This window comes from Palaemon carinicauda, chromosome 36, assembly GCF_036898095.1.
Source record: "Palaemon carinicauda isolate YSFRI2023 chromosome 36, ASM3689809v2, whole genome shotgun sequence".
Taxonomy (NCBI): Eukaryota; Metazoa; Arthropoda; class Malacostraca; order Decapoda; family Palaemonidae; genus Palaemon; species Palaemon carinicauda.
In genome coordinates, this window is record NC_090760.1 from 23,569,286 (window position 1) to 23,591,020 (window position 21,735).

Sequence of the window (21,735 nt, forward strand, 5' to 3'; positions counted from 1 at the left end):
CTACCGCTAGCAAGGTATGGGGTCCTTTAACTGGCCAGAAAGTACTACATTGGATCCTTTTCTCTGGTTACGTTTCATTTTCCTTTGCCCTTCACATACACCGAATAGTCTGGCCTATTCTTTACATATTCTCCAATGTCCTCATACACCTGACAAAACTTAGATAACCAAACAATTCATCTTTTCCCATGGGGTTAACTAGTGCACTGTATTTGTTCAGTGGCTACTTTCCTCTTGGTTAGGGTAGAAGAGACTTTAGTTATGGTAAGCAGCTCTTCTAGGAGAAGGACACTCCAAAATTAAACCATTGTTCTCTGGTCTTGGATAGTGTCATAGCCTCTGTACCATGGTCTTTCACTGTCTTAGGGTAGAGTTTTCTTGCTTGAGGGTACACTCGGGCACTCTTATGTATATTATTTCCCTTCCTCTTGTTTTTTAAAGTTTTAATAGTTTATATATGAAAGATTTATTTTATTGTGATGGGTAAGAGGGCTAAATTCTCTCCCTTTCATCTATTTCTTCTGCTCAATATTACTTCGACCTTCTCCAAATTTGATAAACTTTCTTTTGTACTGCTTTCCTAACTCTATGAGTATTATTTCTCAAGTTTATATAGTATATATGTATATGTATGCATATATATAATATTTATTTTATTTGTTCATTTATTATTTTATTTCTGTTATTTAAATGGCATGGATATTTCCACATTCGTTATTACTGCCTGCTTAGATGAATGGGAGAAGGGATCACGGTTGGGAGGTATTTGCATTCAAAGCTATATATGAGAGTATTGGATGATCTCAGCCCTCTCGAGGATGATTTGGACCTCTTTGGCTGAACTATTCTCAAGGGTTGGGTCATTGGAATACCGGGGGATCCAATCCTTGAGGTGGGACTCTTGGCTTCTGGGTGGAAGCCCATCATTACAGATAAGAGGAGGATGATTCCATATTTTCTTGGTTTCAGTCGTAACTCGCAGGTTTAGCTTACACCTGTGCCTCTATATCTGTTTTGGTGCTATCCTTCGGGTAGGGTATGGAGTGGACCATCTGGGAAGTATACTGTCATTGTGCCGATAGTGGAGAGTGCCAAATTCCTTTCCAACACATGATACTTTCTTAATATTCTTAAGCAGGTAAACCAACCAACAATATAAAGAAGAACAAAATGAACACGACCTTCTGTTATGGATCCTGCTGACCCCCCCCCCCCCTTCCCAAGGCAATTCTATTAGGGAGAATTCTGTTGCTGACTTAGGAACGAAAAACGATCACCCCAATGTTCAGATATGGGAAGTCATATATGTGATTTGCCAATAAGCTGTCATGAAGCATTGTGGATGCCTTTTAAAGCTTATGGTAAGGTTACTGAAATAAGTATGAATTTTAGGGTAGATGAAAAATGGGAAGCATGGATTTGCTTTGATAATCACGAGGAGGCTTTTAACGCAGTCTGTGAGGTCTCAAAAATTGAAATTGATAATAGGGAGATTACTGGAGCACTATGCAATACTGCTCCTAAACCTTGATACATATCGCCCTAGTGTATGGCATCAAAATGAGTCTATGGACTCGAAAACTAACTTGATAAAAGAAAGAAAGCCTACACCACCAATGTCGATTATAGCAACATCAAAGAGAGAAGATTACAACTATTTTAAATTTAGTAAACTAATACAACGGAAAGTAGTCACTATAGAGCCTGGAATAGGCACTATAGAGCGTGGAGACATTTCTAGATTTGGCAAAAAGTCCATTTTAATTCATGCCAAATCTAGAACACAGTCTATTATGTTAAATAATACAAAGATAGAAGAAAATTCAATTCTAGACATCAAGCTGCATTTGAATTTCAGTTATGGTAGAGGGGTTATTTTTAACAAAGATATTTATGAATTTAATGAAGAAAGATATGTGCCCTAGAGAAATATGGGAGGTTCATAAGATTCCTAGAATCACTATGATTATTTTAACATTTCAAGACCATGATGTACCCTCTCATATATAGATCGAAAATGAGAGGATTCCAGTTCGTGTCTACAAACAAAAACCTTTACAGTACTATAATTGCTATAAATTTGGACATCCATCAAGAGTATGCAAAAATGAAAATATCTGCGAAAATTGTTCGGATCCTGAGCATGGACCCTGCACTTCTATTTCAAAGTGCACTAATTGTCGCCAAAATCATGAAACTACGAATAAAAAATGTCCTTAGTATGAAATAGAAGAAGCTGCTGTTCAGAAGTCAGATGAAGAGCATATCAGTGTAGGATATGCTAGGCGACTTCTGAGAAAAACCAAAAGTTATGCCAAGGCCTTACAATATAAGGATGCAGGACATACAGAAAAAAAATTACAACACCACCTAGACCAGGTAATGTAAAGCATCCTATTGCTGAATTACCTCCCAAGGCTGTTAACGTGCCTCTTACTGTGAATTCGGTGCCACAAGTCAAATAGGCACCCCCTCCTTCCTCTACATCTGCCACACCTCGGATGAAAAGCCCAAGGCTTTCATCTCTGGTAGCATCATTGCCAGATTTAGGTGAGAAATCCCCTGCTAGAATCCTAATGGCCCTCCACTTTTCAATCAAAAAAGGGAGACCACCATCCCTCTCCCCTCCAACGAGAAATGCAAAAATACCTATTGCAAATAGATACAATATTCTAAAGATGATGAACCTTCAACAAACTGAAATTAATTAGAAATTCAAGTTGAGGTTCATCATCCCCTCAAGAATTAGGTAAAAAGAACATTGAAAAGGCAAATGTGAAACCTAATTTATCAAGAAGCCAGCAGGAAATAACGTTAAATTAAAGACTGCCAATGTGAAGACCTCATTCAAGATGTCTTTCAGAAATAATCCATAGTTTTCTCCACCATTTTGCAATGGATTTGTCAGGGTTTAAGGGCTCCTCATTCATGAGTGCTCCCCTATAGTTGTATGTCTTCAGGAGAGCAAGCTTGATGCTAATACTCCATGTCCTCGAGAGTATGTTAGCTATAGGACACCATATAATCAACAAAAAAGGGAGTCCTGGCGGAGATCTTGCATACGTTTGCTGTGATGTTTCCCAAATGTCTTTACCCATTTATACCCCTCTGCAGGCAGTGGCTGTATAAATTGATGTAGTGAGAAAATAAATGATTTGTTCTCTTTATTTGCCTCCCTAATGACAACATCTCGTATAATGATTTAGAAGAGGTGATTCAACAACTTCCTCAGCCTTTTCTCTTGTTGAGGGATTTTAATAGTAGAAATCCATTATGGGGCAATGTTTTAGCAAAGACAAAGGGCAACATTATATCATCAATTGTGGGAAATGAAGATGTAGGACTACTTAATACAGGAAAGCCCACACACTTTTATGTTCACACAGGTACCTTGTCATGCATTGACCTATAACTCGCAAGCTCTAATTGCCCTCTCGATTTCAATTGGAGGACATTAGATGATTGGCATACTAGTGATCATGCACCAATCATTATAAACACCAACAAGGGTCCACCTTTACAGAGATCGCCACAATGGAATCTTGAGAAGGCGGACTGGAATAGATTTCATGAGCTGAGCAAATTTGAAGGGAATGCAAAACGGTTTGAGAATATTGATGATGCCATAGACTTGCTGAATGGAACCCTTCATAGAGCAGGAGTCAATACAATTCCCAAAACAACAGGATTATTCAAACAACGACCATTCCCCTGGTGGTCTTCAGAACTAACTGCCCTGCACAGGGCAACAAGAAAGTCTTTAACTCAATATTGAAATTGATAATAGGATAATGAGGAGAATTTAATAATATACAAGAAATGTAGAGCACAGTTCCGTTGTGCCATGAAAGAAGCTTGGCGCTAGTCTTGTGTGTCTTTTGTTTCCTCCATTAACATTAGAACACCGCCATATGTGCAGAGTAAAATAAAAGATTAGCAGGCAAATTCACCCCCATCCCACCCCTAGTGTTGAGGTGAATAGTCAGTATGTGACTGGAGCAACTGAGGTTAGCAATGCATTGGCTGATTATTTCTTTAGTGTATCAAGCAAGTGCACAGTAGCTCCTGGTTACCTGTATAAAAGCAATGAAGAACGTAAAAGGCTAAATTTTGCAACAGAAAAGGAGGAATACTACAATAATCCTATTACAGAAAGGGAATTTGATTCCTCACTTGCTAATTGCAATGATACAGCCCCTGGTCCTGATGGAATTCCGAATGCAGTGATTAAATATGTACCTGATAATACCAAGTTATTTATTTTAAGCATTATTAACAGAGTAGGGGATGATCACAATTATCCGGATGTTTGGGAACTAGCCATTATTTTAGCCTTTTTAAAACCTGGTAAGGATAAGTTTTTAGCAGCAAATACCGACCAATTGCGTTGACATGTTGTTTATCTAAGATCATGGAGAAGAGGTCAATGCAAGGGAATGGTGTGGTACCAGGAGAAGAAGGGTATTTTATCACCTATCCAGTGTGGATTTAGGAAAATGCATCCAACGTCTGGTGTGTTGATATGACTTGAATCCTCTATTTATGTAGTCTTTGCTTCCAAACAGCTCCATGTAATGATCTTTTTTTGACCTTGAAAAAGCATATGATACTGTATGGAGATATGGTATTCTTAAAACCATTCATAATTTGGGATTATGAGAACTACCATTGTTCATTCAATCATTTATTTCACATAGATTTTTTCAAGTGAGAGTGGGGGAAACTATCGGAGAGAAAATGTCAGGAAGAAGGTGTTCCCCAGGGTAGTGTGTTATGTGTAATCCTACTTGCACTAGCAATTAATGGGGTATCTGCTGTCATTCCTCATGATAGTCTCTCATCACTATTTGTAGATGATCTCTCAATATAATTTTCTGGATCTAGAATGTCGATGATTAAGAGAAATCTACAACTCTCAATTGACAAAATAATTCAATGGGCTGATATGAATTGGTTTAAGTTTTCAACACGCAAAACTACTGTTGTCCATTTCTGACATATTTGGGGAGTACATCCAGACCCCGATATATATGGTAAAGGTCAACGGATCCCATGTGTAAGTGAGGTTAGATTTTTAGGATTGATATTTGATAGTAGGCTTACTTGGGTCCCTCACTTGAAAGCTTTAAAAGTAAAGTGTCTTGAGGCTCTGAATCTTTAAAAAGTTTTGTCCCATACATCATGGGGAGCAGACCGCAAAACTATTTTAAAATTATACAAGGCATTAATTTTTTCAGTAATTAGTTATGGGTTTGAAATATACTCCTCAGCCACTCTAAGTCTGCTGAATATTTTAGATTCTATACACCATACTGGTATCAGATTGGCTACAGGAGCCTTTAGAACTTCACCTATCCCAAGCCTCCTTGTTGATGCTGGAGAGTTACAATTAGACCTTTACCGAAAGTCTTCTATTGTTTGGTATTGGTTTAGGTTGCAAAAACTCCCTAATTCTTTAGCCTTTCAGACTGCATGCCTTTTAAGGCACTCAACATTCTTTGAGATGCACCCAAAGTATTGAACAGTCTTGTTATAATTAGAAGTAAGGTGCTCCCATTTAAGATATCATCAACCCCTCCGTGGAATTTACCAGATATAACTTTTTGTAAATATTTTATTGGTGGTAAAAAGAATATGAATGACTTAAAAGCCAGATCTTTTTTATGGAACATGTTGAAGAACATAGGAAATCAACTTTTATATGTACTGATGGCTCCAAATCTGATGCTGGTGTTAGATTTGGAGTATATAGTAATGTACATATTATATTTTATACTATAATCTTGTATTGAGCATTTAGACAATGCGTTCTATATTTTTTCGTTATTTATCATTTGTATAAAGTATATATTTTGTGGAATTATGATTATTGTATGAATAAGTGTATTTATTTTTCTCAAAATGAAAATTGAAATTGTCATTATTTCGGTGAAAAAAATTCTTACTTCAGCTAATCTCGGTCTCTATTCAGATAGTGATAGAAATTACATATTTCTTTTATTTTTTATTATTTTATGCATATAAGATTTTTACAAAATATTTTGGAATTGTATAAAAATGAAAGTAAATCTAATCAGATATATGATAAAGTGTAAAAAATTTTCTTTCTACATTATCTTGTAAATAATATTATAGTAATACATTATATACTTTTCCATCATCACAGTAGCTTCACTCCATGTTTCCTCATTTGTATATCTTTTAGGAAAATTTTAATGATTGAGAGAAAAAGTTCTTGAATCTAGCTTCTGAATGAGTTTATAATGAATTTTCTAACAAAAATTAGATTTACTAGTCATTTCAATTACATTTTTCTCTTACTTTTGCATTGACAAAGGAGACAAGACAAGAATTTTTTATTTGTTTCCATCTCTTATTTACACGTAGAAGTTAATATAACTTGGGTATATACTTATAAGCAAAATTAAATATATGGTTGATTTACAAGATTTATTCTATACTATAAATAATTTAAAGAAATTCCAATAATTACAAAGTAAAGTTTTAACTCTAGCTAAAAAATGGAACCAAAATGTGTGTCTCTAACATAAAAACCCTTGGCACCGAATGGAATAGTACAAAACATGAAAAAAGCTGAAGTGGCCTGCTAGCACTAAAACCATGTTAGCATGTAACTCTCCTACCCTTTATCTGTAATGAAGGGCTATAAATGTAGTGACCTGATGTTGAGAATCCTAACGTTAATGTTCTCCTCCCCTTGGATTTTAATGATCCAACACTTGAGAATAGTTCTGACAAATGTTTAACCCACTTTTGCAGTAGTTGACACCAATCACAATGCTCAAATAGCCTCAAATGCAAACTCTTTTTCAACAATTATCTTATGCGTCACTTAACCATTGAATTTTCTGAATATGGAAATTTCCGTTGTAATTCAATCAAATTTGTATCTAAAACCATTTAGAAGTAGTATGGCTAGAGGTGTGATACCAAGATGGAACAAAGCTAATAGAATATTTAAGAGATTCAAGTAACAGTGAGAGAAAGAAAAGCCTATAGACAGATATTTGAAGCCAAACTGGAGGAAGAGATATGCTTACATATTGAGAACTCTCTTTCCTCAACAGGTCAACATAAAATAGAAATTCCACGGTCAAACCATTTGGGTTCAGCCCCTCAAGTTTTATTGAAAGGTAGATGATTAGGTTGGGTTTCCTCTTGTTACTTCTTAACTACTTTGTTAACAAGCTTCATTGACCTAATCTAATTGTAAGAGAGATATCTCCTTGTAAGAATTAAGTTTGTATTTCTAGGAAATTATATATAAATATATATATATATAGTATATATATATATATATATATATATATATATATATATATATATATATATATATATATATATATATATATATATATATATATATATATATATATATATATATATATATATATATGTCTATATATATATATATATATATATATATATATATATATATATATATATATATATATATATATATATATATATATATATATATATATATATATATATATATATATATATATATATGTGTGTGTGTGTGTGTATGTATGTACAGTATATTGAGGAAAAGTACAATTTTATTGAATGACCTAATATAAAGTTTTTCTTTTTCAGCTTGTAATTAAGAAATCGTTTATAAGGCGGCCTGACATTAGCAAAGCCAAAGATGAAGAGAAAAAAGTAAGATTTTTCATATTTTTCTTTTATTACTCAAATTTTAAATATTTAACTTAGCCGGTGAATATATAGCTGCAACTCTGTTGCTCGACAGACAAACTCTACGGAAAAACTCGCCAGCGATCGCTACACAGGTTGCGGGTGTGCCCAACAGCGCCATCTGTCGACCAGATACCCAGCTCTTATGTAAACAAAGACTCAATTTTCTCTCTGTCGACGTGTCGACAAGACGTACTTTACTCGCTGTTGCTAAACTGGAGTTTTTCACATCTAATTGGTGAAGTACTATATTCTGGTTTTGAGCTTTCGCTGTGCAGGGTTTTTCTTCAAACAAATCCTTGAACTCTTTTTTGTATCGGATTCTTTGTTGATGACTTAGATCGTTTTTTTGAATTTTCCCTTGACCAATTCAAAATGGCTGACCCTTCACAAGTTCCCAAATTTAGGAAATGCAATGCTAGGGACTGTTCTAGGCGTCTTCCGAAGGCTTCTATCGACCCTCACACTGTTTGTTCCAATTGTCGGGGTAAAACCTGTCAATTGGAAGATCGGTGTGAGGAGTGCGTTGGCCTTTCGAAATTCGATTTTATCGAATTTCAAAAGTACACACGTAGGCTAGAGAGAGATAGAGTTAGGAGAAGTTCTTCTCGATCTATTGATGTATCCTCTCCTCATGCCCCACAACCTATTCCTTCCCCTGTAGTGGTTGTTCCTAACCCCCCTCCTAGCACTCAGGAACCATCGATAGCTGACATGATGCGTGCCATCCAGGCTCTGGGTGAGAGAGTTGAGTCCCTTGCAAGTGACCGCAATCAGCTCATGGCGGATGTTAAGGAGCTTAAGTGCCAAAGTGCAGTGGGAAGTGCTAAAGTGCCAAGTGATAGTGTTGTGGACAGTGTTGCGCTTGAGGGTTCGTCTGTTCGTGCCTGTCGTCCTCCTAGTCCGGGACCTCTTGCAAGCTCCCAAGTCCAGGGGAGAAGCAATGTCGTACGACGCATGGGTTCGAGAGGCTTTAATCAGCGAACAGACGTTCCCTCCGTGGTATCGGGCGTATCTCCCCAAGATCGCCCCTACCTACCTAAGACGAGAGAGCCCATTTATACCTCGTCGTCTGAAGTTGTTTCTCGCAAGAAACTTTGGACCAAGGTCTCACGACCGTTAAAACGTAAATCGGTCCCTTCAGGACAAGTCCAACGGCCCAGTTGTAGCCACTGGGTCAGTTCGGACTCGTTGCCGTCATCCGATGACTGCTCACCGCCTAAGAGAGGCAAAGCGGTACCGCTTCAGACACTAACACCGTCTGTCGCCGCACCTGCTCCCGTAGACCCTAAGTGGTCTTTACTGCAAGGCATGCAGTCTAAGCTTACGTCTCTGATGCAGGACTTTCATGCGGAGAAGGTTACTGCCGTATCAGCAGCGAGTGCAGTACCTAGCCTACAACCCACCAAGCGATCGGTTGTGCGTCCTGTGGACGCTGAGGTAACCTTCTCACGTATACCAGTTGAGGGAGTTCCTCCACCGATGCGTTCCAGTGTGGGCTGCCAGCCGCATGTTGACGTTAAGCGACGCACGGAGGTTGGCTTTGACGCTCTGGATGTTCAACAACCATCAGAGTTGCCTTGTTTTGACGCGGTGCGTCAACCTCCGCAACCCAGTGTGGTTTCCACTGCGCAACCCAGTCAGTCTAGACAGTCTCGGGTAGACGCTGTGCGTCCTCGCGCTACCATGGTTGTTGACAGCTCACAGACTGTGCAGCAGTTCCATGACGTTGCGTCCGGCTCAGTCACGCATGCACCAGTGCGACCGGACTCAGCGAACCAGCCGTTACCCACTCCGTTGCCGTTTCCTCATCAGTTGTCGGATGAGGAACTTTCTGATGATGATGTTGCTGCACATCAAGATGAACAACAATCTGAATTGGACGAGCCTAAGTCTACTCAACCCTCTTTGGACTTTAGAAAAGTTTTGGCTATTTTCAAAGAGCTGTTTCCTGACCAGTTTGTTTCTGTGGCTCCTCGTTCTCCGCCTTCAGAGTTTGTTTTAGGCATGCCTTCTACCGCACCTGCCTTTACTAGACTCGTCCTCGCACGCTCGTCCAAGAGAGCTTTGCGGGTGATAGGAGACTGGTTACAGTCCAAGAAGAGTTTAGGGAAGACAGCATTTGCTTTTCCCCCTGCTAGACTCTCTTCTAGATCGAGCGTCTGGTATGCCACGGGAGAAGTTCTCGGCTTGGGAGTTCCTGCCTCTGCCCAGGGCGACTTCTCAAGTCTTGTAGACTCTCCCCGCCGCCTTGCCATGAGACGCTCAAAGATTTGTTGGTCATCATCGGACCTGGACCACCTTTTGAAAGGAATCTTTAGGGCTTTTGAAGTTTTTAACTTCTTAGACTGGTGCCTAGGAGCCCTAAGCAGGAAGATCTCTTCAACAGATAAAGAGACTTCTTTGCTCATTATGTCCTGCATGGACAAGGCCGTCCGTGATGGGTCTAATGAGCTTGCTGCATCATTTGTGTCCGGAGTCCTGAAAAAGCGAGAATCTCTCTGCTCATTCCTTTCTGCTGGAGTTACACCGTGCCAGAGATCTGAGCTTCTCTTTGCTCCTCTTTCCAAGTGCCTATTTCCAGAAGTCCTGATAAAGGAAATAGCCGCTTCGTTAGTGCAGAAGGACACTCACGATCTTGTTGCGTCCTCAGCTCGCAAAGCTCCCCCTTTGCCTACCTTGTCAGCTAGACCAAGGATGGACACTCCAGCGTCTCGCTTTATTCCGCCCTTTCGTGGCAGAGCCTCCAGCAGAGGAGGTGCTCGTGCCGAAGGGAAGCGAGGGAAGAAGAAAGGATCCAAGTCCTTTAAGGGCAGAGTCTGACTGCCCGCAACTTCAGACAGCAGTGGGAGCCAGACTCAAGAACTTCTGGCAGGCCTGGGAGAAGAGAGGCGCAGATGCACAATCTGTGAAGTTGCTCAGAGAGGGGTACAAGATCCCTTTTGTACGAAAACCCCCTCTAGCAACGTCTCCCATCGATCTCTCTCCCAGGTACAGAGAGGAAGAAAAGAGACGAGCCTTGAAACGGGAAGTGTCTCTTTTGCTAGAGAAGGGAGCGGTGGTCAAAGTCTTGGACCTTCAATCTCCGGGATTCTACAACCGCCTCTTCTTGGTTTCAAAGAAGACAGGAGGGTGGAGGCCGGTGCTAGACGTCAGTGCTCTGAATGTCTTTGTCACAAAGACGAAGTTCTCCATGGAGACCACAAAGTCAGTCTTAACAGCGGTCAGAAGGGAAGACTGGATGGTCTCTTTAGACCTAAGGGACGCCTACTTCCACGTCCCCATCCACCCAGACTCCCAACCTTTTCTGAGATTCGTTTTCGAAAAGGTGGTCTACCAGTTTCGGGCCCTGTGCTTTGGCCTAAGCACAGCTCCTCTCGTGTTTACGAGGCTGATGAGGAATGTAGCCAAATTCCTCCATTTATCGGACATCCAAGCCTCCCTTTATTTGGACGACTGGCTTCTCAGAGCCTCTTCCAGTCGTCGCTGTCTGAAGGATCTAAAGTGGACTCTAGATCTGACCAAGGAATTGGGACTCCTAGTCAATTTGGAAAAGTCGCAACTGGTCCCATCCCAAACTATTGTGTATTTAGGGATGGAGATTCACAGTCTAGCTTTTCGGGCTTTTCCGTCGGCCCCCAGAATAAGTCAAGCCCTGTTATTCATCCAGAACATGCTGAAGAAGGAACGCTGCTCAGTCAGGCTGTGGATGAGTCTGGTAGGGACGCTATCATCCCTGGAACAATTTGTGTCATTAGGAAGACTACACCTCCGTCCGCTTCAATACCATCTAGCTTTTCACTGGAAAAAGGACAAGACGCTAGAAGCGGTCTCGATCCCGATTTCCGAAAAGATGAAGTCTTGTCTGACTTGGTGGAAGGACAATATCAACTTAAGAGAGGGTCTTCCCCTGGCTGTTCAGACTCCCAACCACGTTCTCTTCTCGGACGCATCAGAAGTGGGCTGGGGCGCGACATTAGACGGTCGGGATTGCTCAGGACTGTGGAACTCGAGTCAGAGGAACATGCATATCAACTGCAAGGAGCTGTTGGCAGTACATCTGGCCTTGAAAAGCTTCAGGTCTCTCCTTCGAGGCAAAGTGGTGGAAGTGAACTCAGACAACACCACTGCCTTGGCATACATCTCCAAGCAAGGAGGGACCCACTCACTGACGTTGTACGAGATCGCAAGGGACCTGCTCATCTGGTCAAAAGGTCAAGACATCTCACTAGTAACGAGGTTCATCCAAGGCAACTTGAATGTCATGGCAGATTGTCTCAGTCGGAAAGGGCAAGTAATTCCAACAGAATGGACCCTCCACAAGGATGTATGCAAGAGACTTTGGGCCACTTGGGGCCAACCAACCATAGATCTCTTTGCAACCTCGCTGACCAAGAGGCTTCCAATCTATTGCTCACCAGTCCCGGACCCAGCAGCAATACATATAGATGCCTTTCTCCTAGATTGGTCACATCTAGATCTCTACGCATTCCCACCGTTCAAGATTGTCAACAAGGTACTGCAGAAGTTCGCCTCTCACGAAGGGACAAGGTTGACGCTAGTTGCTCCCCTCTGGCCCGCGAGAGAATGGTTCACCGAGGTACTTCGATGGCTAGTAGATGTTCCCAGAAGTCTTCCTCTAAGGGTGGACCTTCTACGTCAGCCACACGTCAAGAAGGTACACCAAAGCCTCCTCGCTCTTCGTCTGACTGCCTTCAGACTATCGAAAGACTCTCGAGAGCTAGAGGCTTTTCGAAGGAGGCAGCCAGTGCGATTTCTAGAGCAAGGAGAGCATCCACCCTTAGAGTCTACCAATCGAAGTGGGAAGTCTTCCGAGACTGGTGCAAGTCAGTCTCTGTATCCTCAACCAGTACCTCTGTAGCTCAAATAGCTGACTTTCTCTTATTCCTGAGAAAAGGACGATCCCTTTCAGCTCCCACTATCAAGGGCTACAGAAGCATGTTGGCATCGGTCTTCCGGCATAGAGGCTTAGATCTTTCCAACAATAAAGATCTTCAAGACCTTAAGTCTTTTGAGACCACAAAGGAGCGTCGTTTGGTTACACCTGGTTGGAATTTAGACGTGGTACTAAGATTCCTCATGTCAGACAGGTTTGAGCCGCTACAATCAGCCTCCCTGAAAGATCTCACTTTAAAGACACTTTTCCTGGTATGCTTAGCCTCAGCTAAAAGAGTCAGTGAGATTCATGCCTTCAGCAAGAACATCGGATTTTCGTCAGAAAAAGCCACATGTTCGCTACAACTTGGTTTTCTAGCCAAAAATGAGCTGCCTTCTCGACCTTGGCCTAAATCGTTCGATATTCCCAGCTTATCAGAGATTGTAGGCAATGAACTAGAAAGAGTCTTATGCCCTGTGAGAGCTCTTAAGTTCTATTTAAAGCGCACTAAACCTTTACGAGGCCAATCTGAAGCTTTATGGTGTTCAGTTAAGAAACCATCTTTGCCTATGTCAAAGAATGCTTTATCCTACTTTATCAGACTGTTAATACGAGAAGCTCATTCACATCTGAGTGAGGAAGACCAAGCTTTGCTTAAGGTGAGGACACACGAAGTTAGAGCTGTTGCAACTTCCGTGGCCTTTAAGCAAAATAGATCTCTGCGAAGTATAATGGACGCAACCTATTGGAGAAGCAAGTCAGTGTTCGCGTCTTTTTATCTAAAGGATGGCCAGTCTCTTTACGAGGACTGCTACACACTGGGACCATTCGTAGCAGCGAGTGCAGTAGTGGGTGAGGGCTCAACCACTACAATTCCCTAATTCCATACCCTTTTAATCTTTCTCTTGAAATGTTTTTAATGTTGTTTTTATGGGTTGTCCGGAGGGCTAAGAAGCCTTTCGCATCCTGGTTGATTTGGCGGGTGGTCAAAGTCATTTCTTGAGAGCGCCTAGATTAGGGGTTTTGATGAGGTCCTGTTGTATGGGTTGCAACCCTTGATACTTCAGCTCCTAGGGGTCGATCAGCATCCTAAGATGATCGCGAGGCTCCGTAAGGAAGACGTACTTAAAAGGCAGAGTAATTGTTCAAGTCGACTTCCTTACCAGGTACCTATTTATTTTGTTTTTGTTATTTTGATAACTTCTAAAATGAAATAAAAAACTCTTAGCTCATAAAATGTAAACATATATTACTGGTCTCTACCCACCATCCTGGGTGTGAATCAACTATATATTCACCGGCTAAGTTAAATATTTAAAAATGATATTTTGATTATAAAATAAATTTTTGAATATACTTACCCGGTGAATATATAAATTAAATGACCCTCCCTTCCTCCCCAATAGAGACGCAGTGGGACGAGGAGAAAATTGAGTCTTTGTTTACATAAGAGCTGGGTATCTGGTCGACAGATGGCGCTGTTGGGCACACCCGCAACCTGTGTAGCGATCGCTGGCGAGTTTTTCCGTAGAGTTTGTCTGTCGAGCAACAGAGTTGCAGCTATATATTCACCGGGTAAGTATATTCAAAAATTTATTTTATAATCAAAATATCATATTTAAAACTCAAAATTACTGAAATATTTGTAAAGTCCTGCATGAATTTATCTGTTAAGAATTGTTTTCAATTCCAGGATGAAAAAATAATGGATTTTCCAAAAGAGGCTTTGAAGTGCCATGTTTGTAAAAAGGAATTCTCGTCTATTGGGGTATGCTTTTCAAATACTTAGGCATGAAGGTTTCTTAGGTCCCCATGCTGAGCAACTATGAAATTCAGCATTCGATTTTAGTCTGGATAAAGAATGATATGCAGATATTGTTATGTTTGAGTGAAGCACAAAACTGCTTTACAGATGCCATTCTGTTTGATTTCAGTGGCGAAACCATTTACTGTATAGACGCCAGATTATGTCATGAACTAGTGAGGGTGCCCTGCATTTTTGTTATCCTTTTTCTTTACTACTCTCTTGCGCCTCACAGTCTGCTTAGTCTGATTAGAATAAATGATTGGCTTCTCAATGCTAGTTAGGCTATTTTTTATTTCCTATTCCATTACCACATTCTTCATTCTCATACCTGGTCTATTCTGTAATCTTTTTATATTTTGTTGTTTTGCAGCCATCAGTACAGTAGCCATTGCTTTAGCTTTTACAGCCACCCTTACTAGCATAGGTAGGCAAGTCATGTTCACGGAATGTGTTTTGTGCATCTATTTTACTTGTAATTGCATATGAACACTTTACTTTATTACAAATTATTTTCTGAAATAAAACATCATAACATTAACTTTTTATTGATTTTCTCAACAGAGTTAATAGACACAGAGCACAATGCAGTTACTGCATAGGTAAGTGAGAGAAATGAAAGAATATTTGCCTCTCTCTCTCTCTCTCTCTCTCTCTCTCTCTCTCTCTCTCTCTCTCTCTCTCTCTCTCTCTCTCTCTCTTTCTCTCTCTCTCTCTCTCTCTCTCTCTCTCTCTCTCTCTCTCTCTCTCTCTCTCTCTCTCTCCTAATCTGCAGAGAGACTTTGGGTAATTTCAGCTGAGAAATATATTTATTTTTTCATAACACATATCGTCTTATATAAGTGTTTAGTGTTCATTTTTTTAAAAAGCTTTTTATTCTTAAATGTGTCAAACTCTTGGTATGATGATAAAAGTATATAAGAAAAGGCGGGATGCCAAAATAGAAATGGTAATTGCAAAAAGAATGAAAGGGAATATGAAAGAAGAAAACTACAGTATATGGAATATCAAAGTAGGCATTGGACCTTTGAAAGCTGTGGAAGGGATAAGCAAACTGTGTTAGCCATGAGAAACAAAATTTTGATATAAAATATCTTATTTCTCTACTTCCATGATATTTATATTGCTTCTTAAGAAGCTCGGTTTAATCGACCTTTACCTATAAAGTTTTGAAATGTTTAAAATTTCTCCATTTTCTTTCTCTTCAATAAACACGGTTTTTGTAAAGGAAGGAACACTTTAGTGATAAGTGGTAGCATATGTGTCATTCTCTTTGTCTCTTCAGTTTTTCATCCGAAATTATCTTATTTTCTTGACACCAAGAGGCAGTAGGGAGGAGGGTGGGCATGTGTGGGTGTGTGGGAATAATTAGTTTTATCATCACAGGACGTTCAAAGAAATAAACAATTTTAATAATAGAATTTCTATTTCTATCAATAAGAGATTTTATTATTAAAATTGAATTGATTTCTATGAACTTGCTGTAAAGTCAACAATTTTAACACCACAGAAAGCTCGTGGAAATGAACATAATTTTTATGGTAAAATTTATTATTTCTATAAATATAGAATTTATTATTATTATGTTTATTTTTATGAACTTCCTGTGAAGTCAGCAATTACATCACAGAAAGTTCATAGAAAAAAAACACAATTTTAGTTATATTATTATTATTATAGTTATCATATTATTATTATTATTATTATTATCATCATTATTATTAAAATTGATATTATAATAATAATAATGATTATAATAATTATTATTTTAATAATAATAATAATAATAATAATAATTATTATTATTATTTATAGAAATAAGGAATTTTATTAATAAAATTATGTTTATTTCTATGAACTCCTTGTGAAGTTAAAGTTGATGGCTCCCACACTCTACTGAAGGTCGGACCTCAGTTAAGGAAAAAGATGGGATGAATTTTAGTTAAAAGCAATATACCATGGTCAAGATTTACTAACCTCTCGAGATTACTTTCAACAAACCATCTCGAAATATGGTTTGAAATACTGTGTGGGACTCCAGAAATGGCATGTTTCTTATCATAGAAAATGAACAGTAAATATTTATCAATATCCAGCTAGACTTAGTAATTGGCTGATTTAGCATTGCACCAAATCAAAATAAAGATTCCATTGTCTTTGAAAGGGAATATTGGTAGATTGTCTTTTAGAACCTACTGTTTCTGAGGATGCGATGTATAGTCTCCATGAGGTCAGGTGTAGCACGGATAGGCGTGGACGAATAACATTTGAGAAAGGTTTTTGCACACATTGGCATCCTTCTTGGACACTCCAACAACAGGTTCCATAGATCTGTGAACTATTAATTTTTTTGGCCAGAGAGGAGTTATTAGTGTCATCCTGCTGTTTGCAGAAATCCTGAACTTTGTTTAATACATACCAAACCATGGCAAATGATGAGAATGATAAGAGGTAAATAGCATCAATTTCACAAGAGGCGAACTAAAATATCTAGACTAATGTCTCGGCACATAAGCGATAAGTAGATATTTGGAGGTACCTATGTTAATGAAGGGAGAGATATAAGGATACAAGGCTCTGCGGGAACAACTCGGATCTGGGAGATACTGTGTACCACTAGACTTTGCTGTAAAGTGCATTAAAACCACTAGTTATCCATTGTGGAGTTTGGTTTGTGTAGATTAGCCCTGAAATAATATTGTGAACTGAGAATTGATTTTGAGCTACCTCATGAATTGAGAATTAAATTTGAGCTGCTACAAAATGAGTTATTGGCATTAAAATCCTAGTACAGTCAGCCCTCCTTAATCGTGGGTTCTTTTTTTGCGATACAAGAGAATTGTATAACCTATTAAATAAGTCAAATATTGTCAGTTTCACGATCAAATACTTTCATAGCCCAACGTTTTCAAACTGACAGCAATCTTTTGCACCCAGCATGCTTTGTGATGCTTCCCTCTCCACACAGCACAATACCCCATCTCTCACTCACTCAGCCTGTCTTGCATCGGCTCTCCTCGCGTATGCATTTCCCACTTCAGTCCTTTTTGTGTAGAATCACGTTGTAATGTAAACAGGTTAGTATAAAACCTGTACATATCCAGTGTGCTTATAGTGAGTTTAGTGTAAAATGCGATGTGTACTGTACATTACGGTATCCCATGCGCCAAACAGTCGAAGGCTCAAAGAGTTGCATCATGCTTCAGACTAACTGCGTAGAACTTCTTACGTAAACTGTTAGGGGCTCGGCCAGACCAAGCGCGGCTAGCGGGGAGGTTAGCGGCAAGAGGTTCCAGCTGATAATTGAAACCTTAAGTATCTTATGTAGGTGGCCAGATAGGAGTCGCGGTAAGCCTCGCGACTCCTATCTGGCCACCTACATAAGATACCTAAGGTTTCAATTATCAGCTGGAACCTCTTGCCGCTAACCTCCCCGCTAGCCGCGCTTGGTCTGGCCGGGCCATAGTGGTGCTCTACTGATACTTTTTCTTTTAATTCGTATTGTATTAGTATCGACATTGTGTAATACTGGGATGTTATTGTTAAATTAAGTACTGTACAGTACTTTATGCAAATTACTGTACTTTACAGAAGTAATGTAGAAATAGGCTACATGCACTGCGAGTTTCAATGGTGTAAGTTGACCTGCCGAAAACAGCGAACACTTACGAGTTTACCTTAGCTAATTAAGCTGTACTGTAGTTATAGTACTGTACATATATTACAATTATATGCACTACAGTATCAGCAAGTGTTGTTAGATAGGAACAACAATGTTTGGCTGGTGTTGTACGTATTATATGTAGGTATAAATATAGCAGTAACTCGTGTCATGTGTACCTCAGTCTTACCGTGTACAGTATATAGAAACTATGTAAAAACATTATTTGTCAGAACTTAGTGTGTTAGTCGACCACAAGTAGGCAATGGGCAGTGTGTTGGTAGATTAGCAGTTAACCTACTATAGGGTAGCAAGTATTTGCACACTTTTTACACCTATCTCTGTTATCTAACTCTGTGAATAAGGAGAGCTGACTGTATAACTAAGTACATAGGTTGTAGTAAAAACAACGCCTGAATTGGAAGTAGTGGCATAACTCTCTCTATATTCAACGAGCCTAATCTCTCTTACTTGACAATGCCCTAGCAGGACAATGCACGTAGAGAATGATCATAGATATATTATATATATATATATATATATATATATATATATATATATATATATATATATATATATATATATATATATACAGTATATATATATATATATATATATATATATATATATATATATATATATATATATATATATATATATATATATGTATATATATGTAAATATATGTATATATATACATATATATATATATATATATATATATATATATATATATATATATATATATATATGTATATATATATATATATATATATATATATATATATATATATATATATATATATATATATATATATATATATATATATATATATATATATATGTTTATATATATATATGTATATATATATATATATATATATATATATATATATATATATATATATATATATATATATATATATATATATATATATATGTACATATCGAAGGGATTTTGACATAGGAAAAATCTATTTTTGGGTGAGATAGCCATGTTGTCCTGATGGAAGTTTCTCTTGGCTGCTTTCTACTTGGGATATTACCTGCGAGTGATATACCAGAGAATTTTATCTGTATAGGCATCACAGGGTTACTACTACTGTAGCGAATATCCTGAAAGATATCGTTTATGTAACAGAAATATGTTTAAAACAACCACGGCTATCGTTCCCCGAATAGAGTTAACCTTGTCTCGAAGGATATGAGATAGGATTGGATACGTGGGAGAGCCATTACAACTCTGATCCCAGTGTGTTATTGTAAACATGTTCACTGGTTCGCCATTCCAGCAGCAGTCATCGTATGAAACATAGCCTCGCACTGAGAATTGGGAGGGGATAAAAAGTAACGGGTGGATCCATCAGGACAACAGGGTTATCTCGCCCAGAAATAGATTTTTCATATGTCAAAATAATTTTTTCGGGCTCGAGCCATGTCATTCTGATGGTAGTGTACCAGGGAAATAAAAATTCTCAATTGTGGCAAATTAGAGTTTTAACTACATACGTGCTCTTTAGTGTCAACCTCACTAACTATAGAAGATATAAAATCCATCTACGATTAGTTTATATTATGATGGTTTGTTTTACACTTCCAAATATAGCTATTTGGGGCTATAGTCCAACTCTATGAGTGGACTACGCAAGTTTTTTAAACTGTATCGAAATCAAACAATTATCATCACAGCTTCAGTCACTGTGAAGAAAATATCTTTGTATGAACATATATCGACCAAGCAATAGTCCGTAAAAAGTAAGGTTAAAGAATAGAGGTACAGTACTTTTTATTTAGGAACAGTAGGTCCATATAAAGGAAACACAAAAAGAAGTACTATCTTTTATTATTTCCAAAAGCATATAAATGTAACGAAATTGGTTAACAGTGTTTATACTTTTTGTGCTTAAAACAAGAGATATTTACCCCATTAAACATTGTATAGAATGGAATAGTAACATCATTCCATGCAATAAAGAAAATATCACCTTTTGACTCTTTCATATAAACATAGTTTATAACACAATGAAAATTAGAACATTCAAACTGCACTATGCACACTGTAAAAGTCCCATATTATACAGTCCATAAGAGTCCATGCACAACACTAAGAAGCTGGTTTAATCACACTACCAGCTTCCACAACGAAGTGATTAATGTCTTCCAATTGTCGCAAGTAATGTTTGAAAAACACTCTTGAAGATTTCCATCCAGTTTAAGCATGTAAGCCTTCGAAAAACATATACTAAAAAGGTTCAAGGAAGAGGCAACTTTCGTAGGATCTTGACTTGATGACATACTATCCGGGTCAGCCCTTCTGATAAAATAGGTGAGTTTTCACCTTAGCTGTTTCAAAGAGAGATTAGATCCTGTTGTTTCCCCTATAAAAAGTTGCCCGACTTTAAAGGCCTCTCTTTGACAGGTAAGCTTTAAGGCATTCCACAGGGCACAGAGAACGATCATCCTTTAGGGGGAGGCCTGATCTTCCAAGGCCCTCAACATTTTGTGGAGAGTTTATTTTTAGCCAAGAATGCAGGATCTGGATACAAAGTAACTTCTCCTGATTCCAAGAATTCGATGTGGCCATCATCCCTTGATAGTGCCACAATCTTGCTGACTCTAGCACCAAAAGCCATAGCTAGTAAAAAGATTTTTGAGTCAGATCCCTCAAAGAAGCAGAGTACTGTAGTTATCTATTGAGGAGGCTAAGTGCAAGACTTTGTCCAGAGACCATGACATGGTTTTGGGGGGAGCATTTGGCTTCAGTTTAGCACAAGGCTTTGGGAACTTTTTGAATATTTTGCTGTTGAGTTTTATATTGAAAGCATAAGCAATAGGTCTGGTTACAGCCAATTTACAGGAGGAAATAGTTGTGCAGGCCAGACCCGGTTCATGTAGTGTAATAAAGAATGAAAAACAGAAGTCTATTGTAATCAAAGTGGGCTTATGTTTCTTAAACTTCACCCACTTCTTCAAAGAGAACAAGTATTGTCTTTTTGTAGTAGAGGACTTGTATTCTATAAAATCAATACTTTCCTTTGAAACTCTATTTTCTTTTAGCAGCTAGAATGAGAAAATCATTAGCTGAAGGTTGTTCGTTATTCAAGAGGAAGCGAAGACAGTCACCTTTGGAACATCCTGGGACACTGTTGGTGTTGGCAGAGGAATCTGGCGAGGTTTGAGTTCCAGAAAGAGAGGGTACCAATTGCTCTTCGGCCAATTGGGGGCCACTAATGCTGCTCTCCCCTTGAAGGTCCATAGCTTGTCCATGACCTTCAAAAGAAGATTGAACAGTGGAAAAGGTAAACGTGAGTCCACTGGTTCCAATCCAGTGACATGACATCTATCTCCACTGCTTCAGGATCTAAATTTGGTGCTACATACCGGGGAAGCTTCTTGTTAAAGCTCGTCGCCAAGAGATCTACTTGCAGTTCTTGGACTTGCTCCAGAATGAAACAGAATGATTTTTCGTCCAGGAATCATTCTGTTTCTAGAGGCTTGAATCTTGACAGGGCGTCCGCTGCCACATTGCGAACCCCATCTAAGTTAACCGCAAGAGATGCCAACTTCTCCGCTTTGACAAAGTGAGAATGGCCTATATTACATGATTGATCTGTGGAGATCTCAAACCCTGTCTGTTGATGCAGTGGACTA

General features: G+C 38.7%; 1 protein-coding gene across 1 annotated transcript in view; it reads left to right on the forward strand.

The window, feature by feature from the left end:
* The window catches only part of LOC137628399 (zinc finger protein on ecdysone puffs-like), a 282,863-nt gene that overhangs the window by 90,557 nt on the left and 170,571 nt on the right, over positions 1 to 21,735 (forward strand). The window contains exons 4-5 of the mRNA XM_068359548.1: positions 7,621 to 7,686; positions 14,313 to 14,387. Coding sequence (XP_068215649.1) covers positions 7,621 to 7,686; positions 14,313 to 14,387 — 141 coding nt within the window. The remainder of the gene's footprint in view (positions 1 to 7,620; positions 7,687 to 14,312; positions 14,388 to 21,735) is intronic.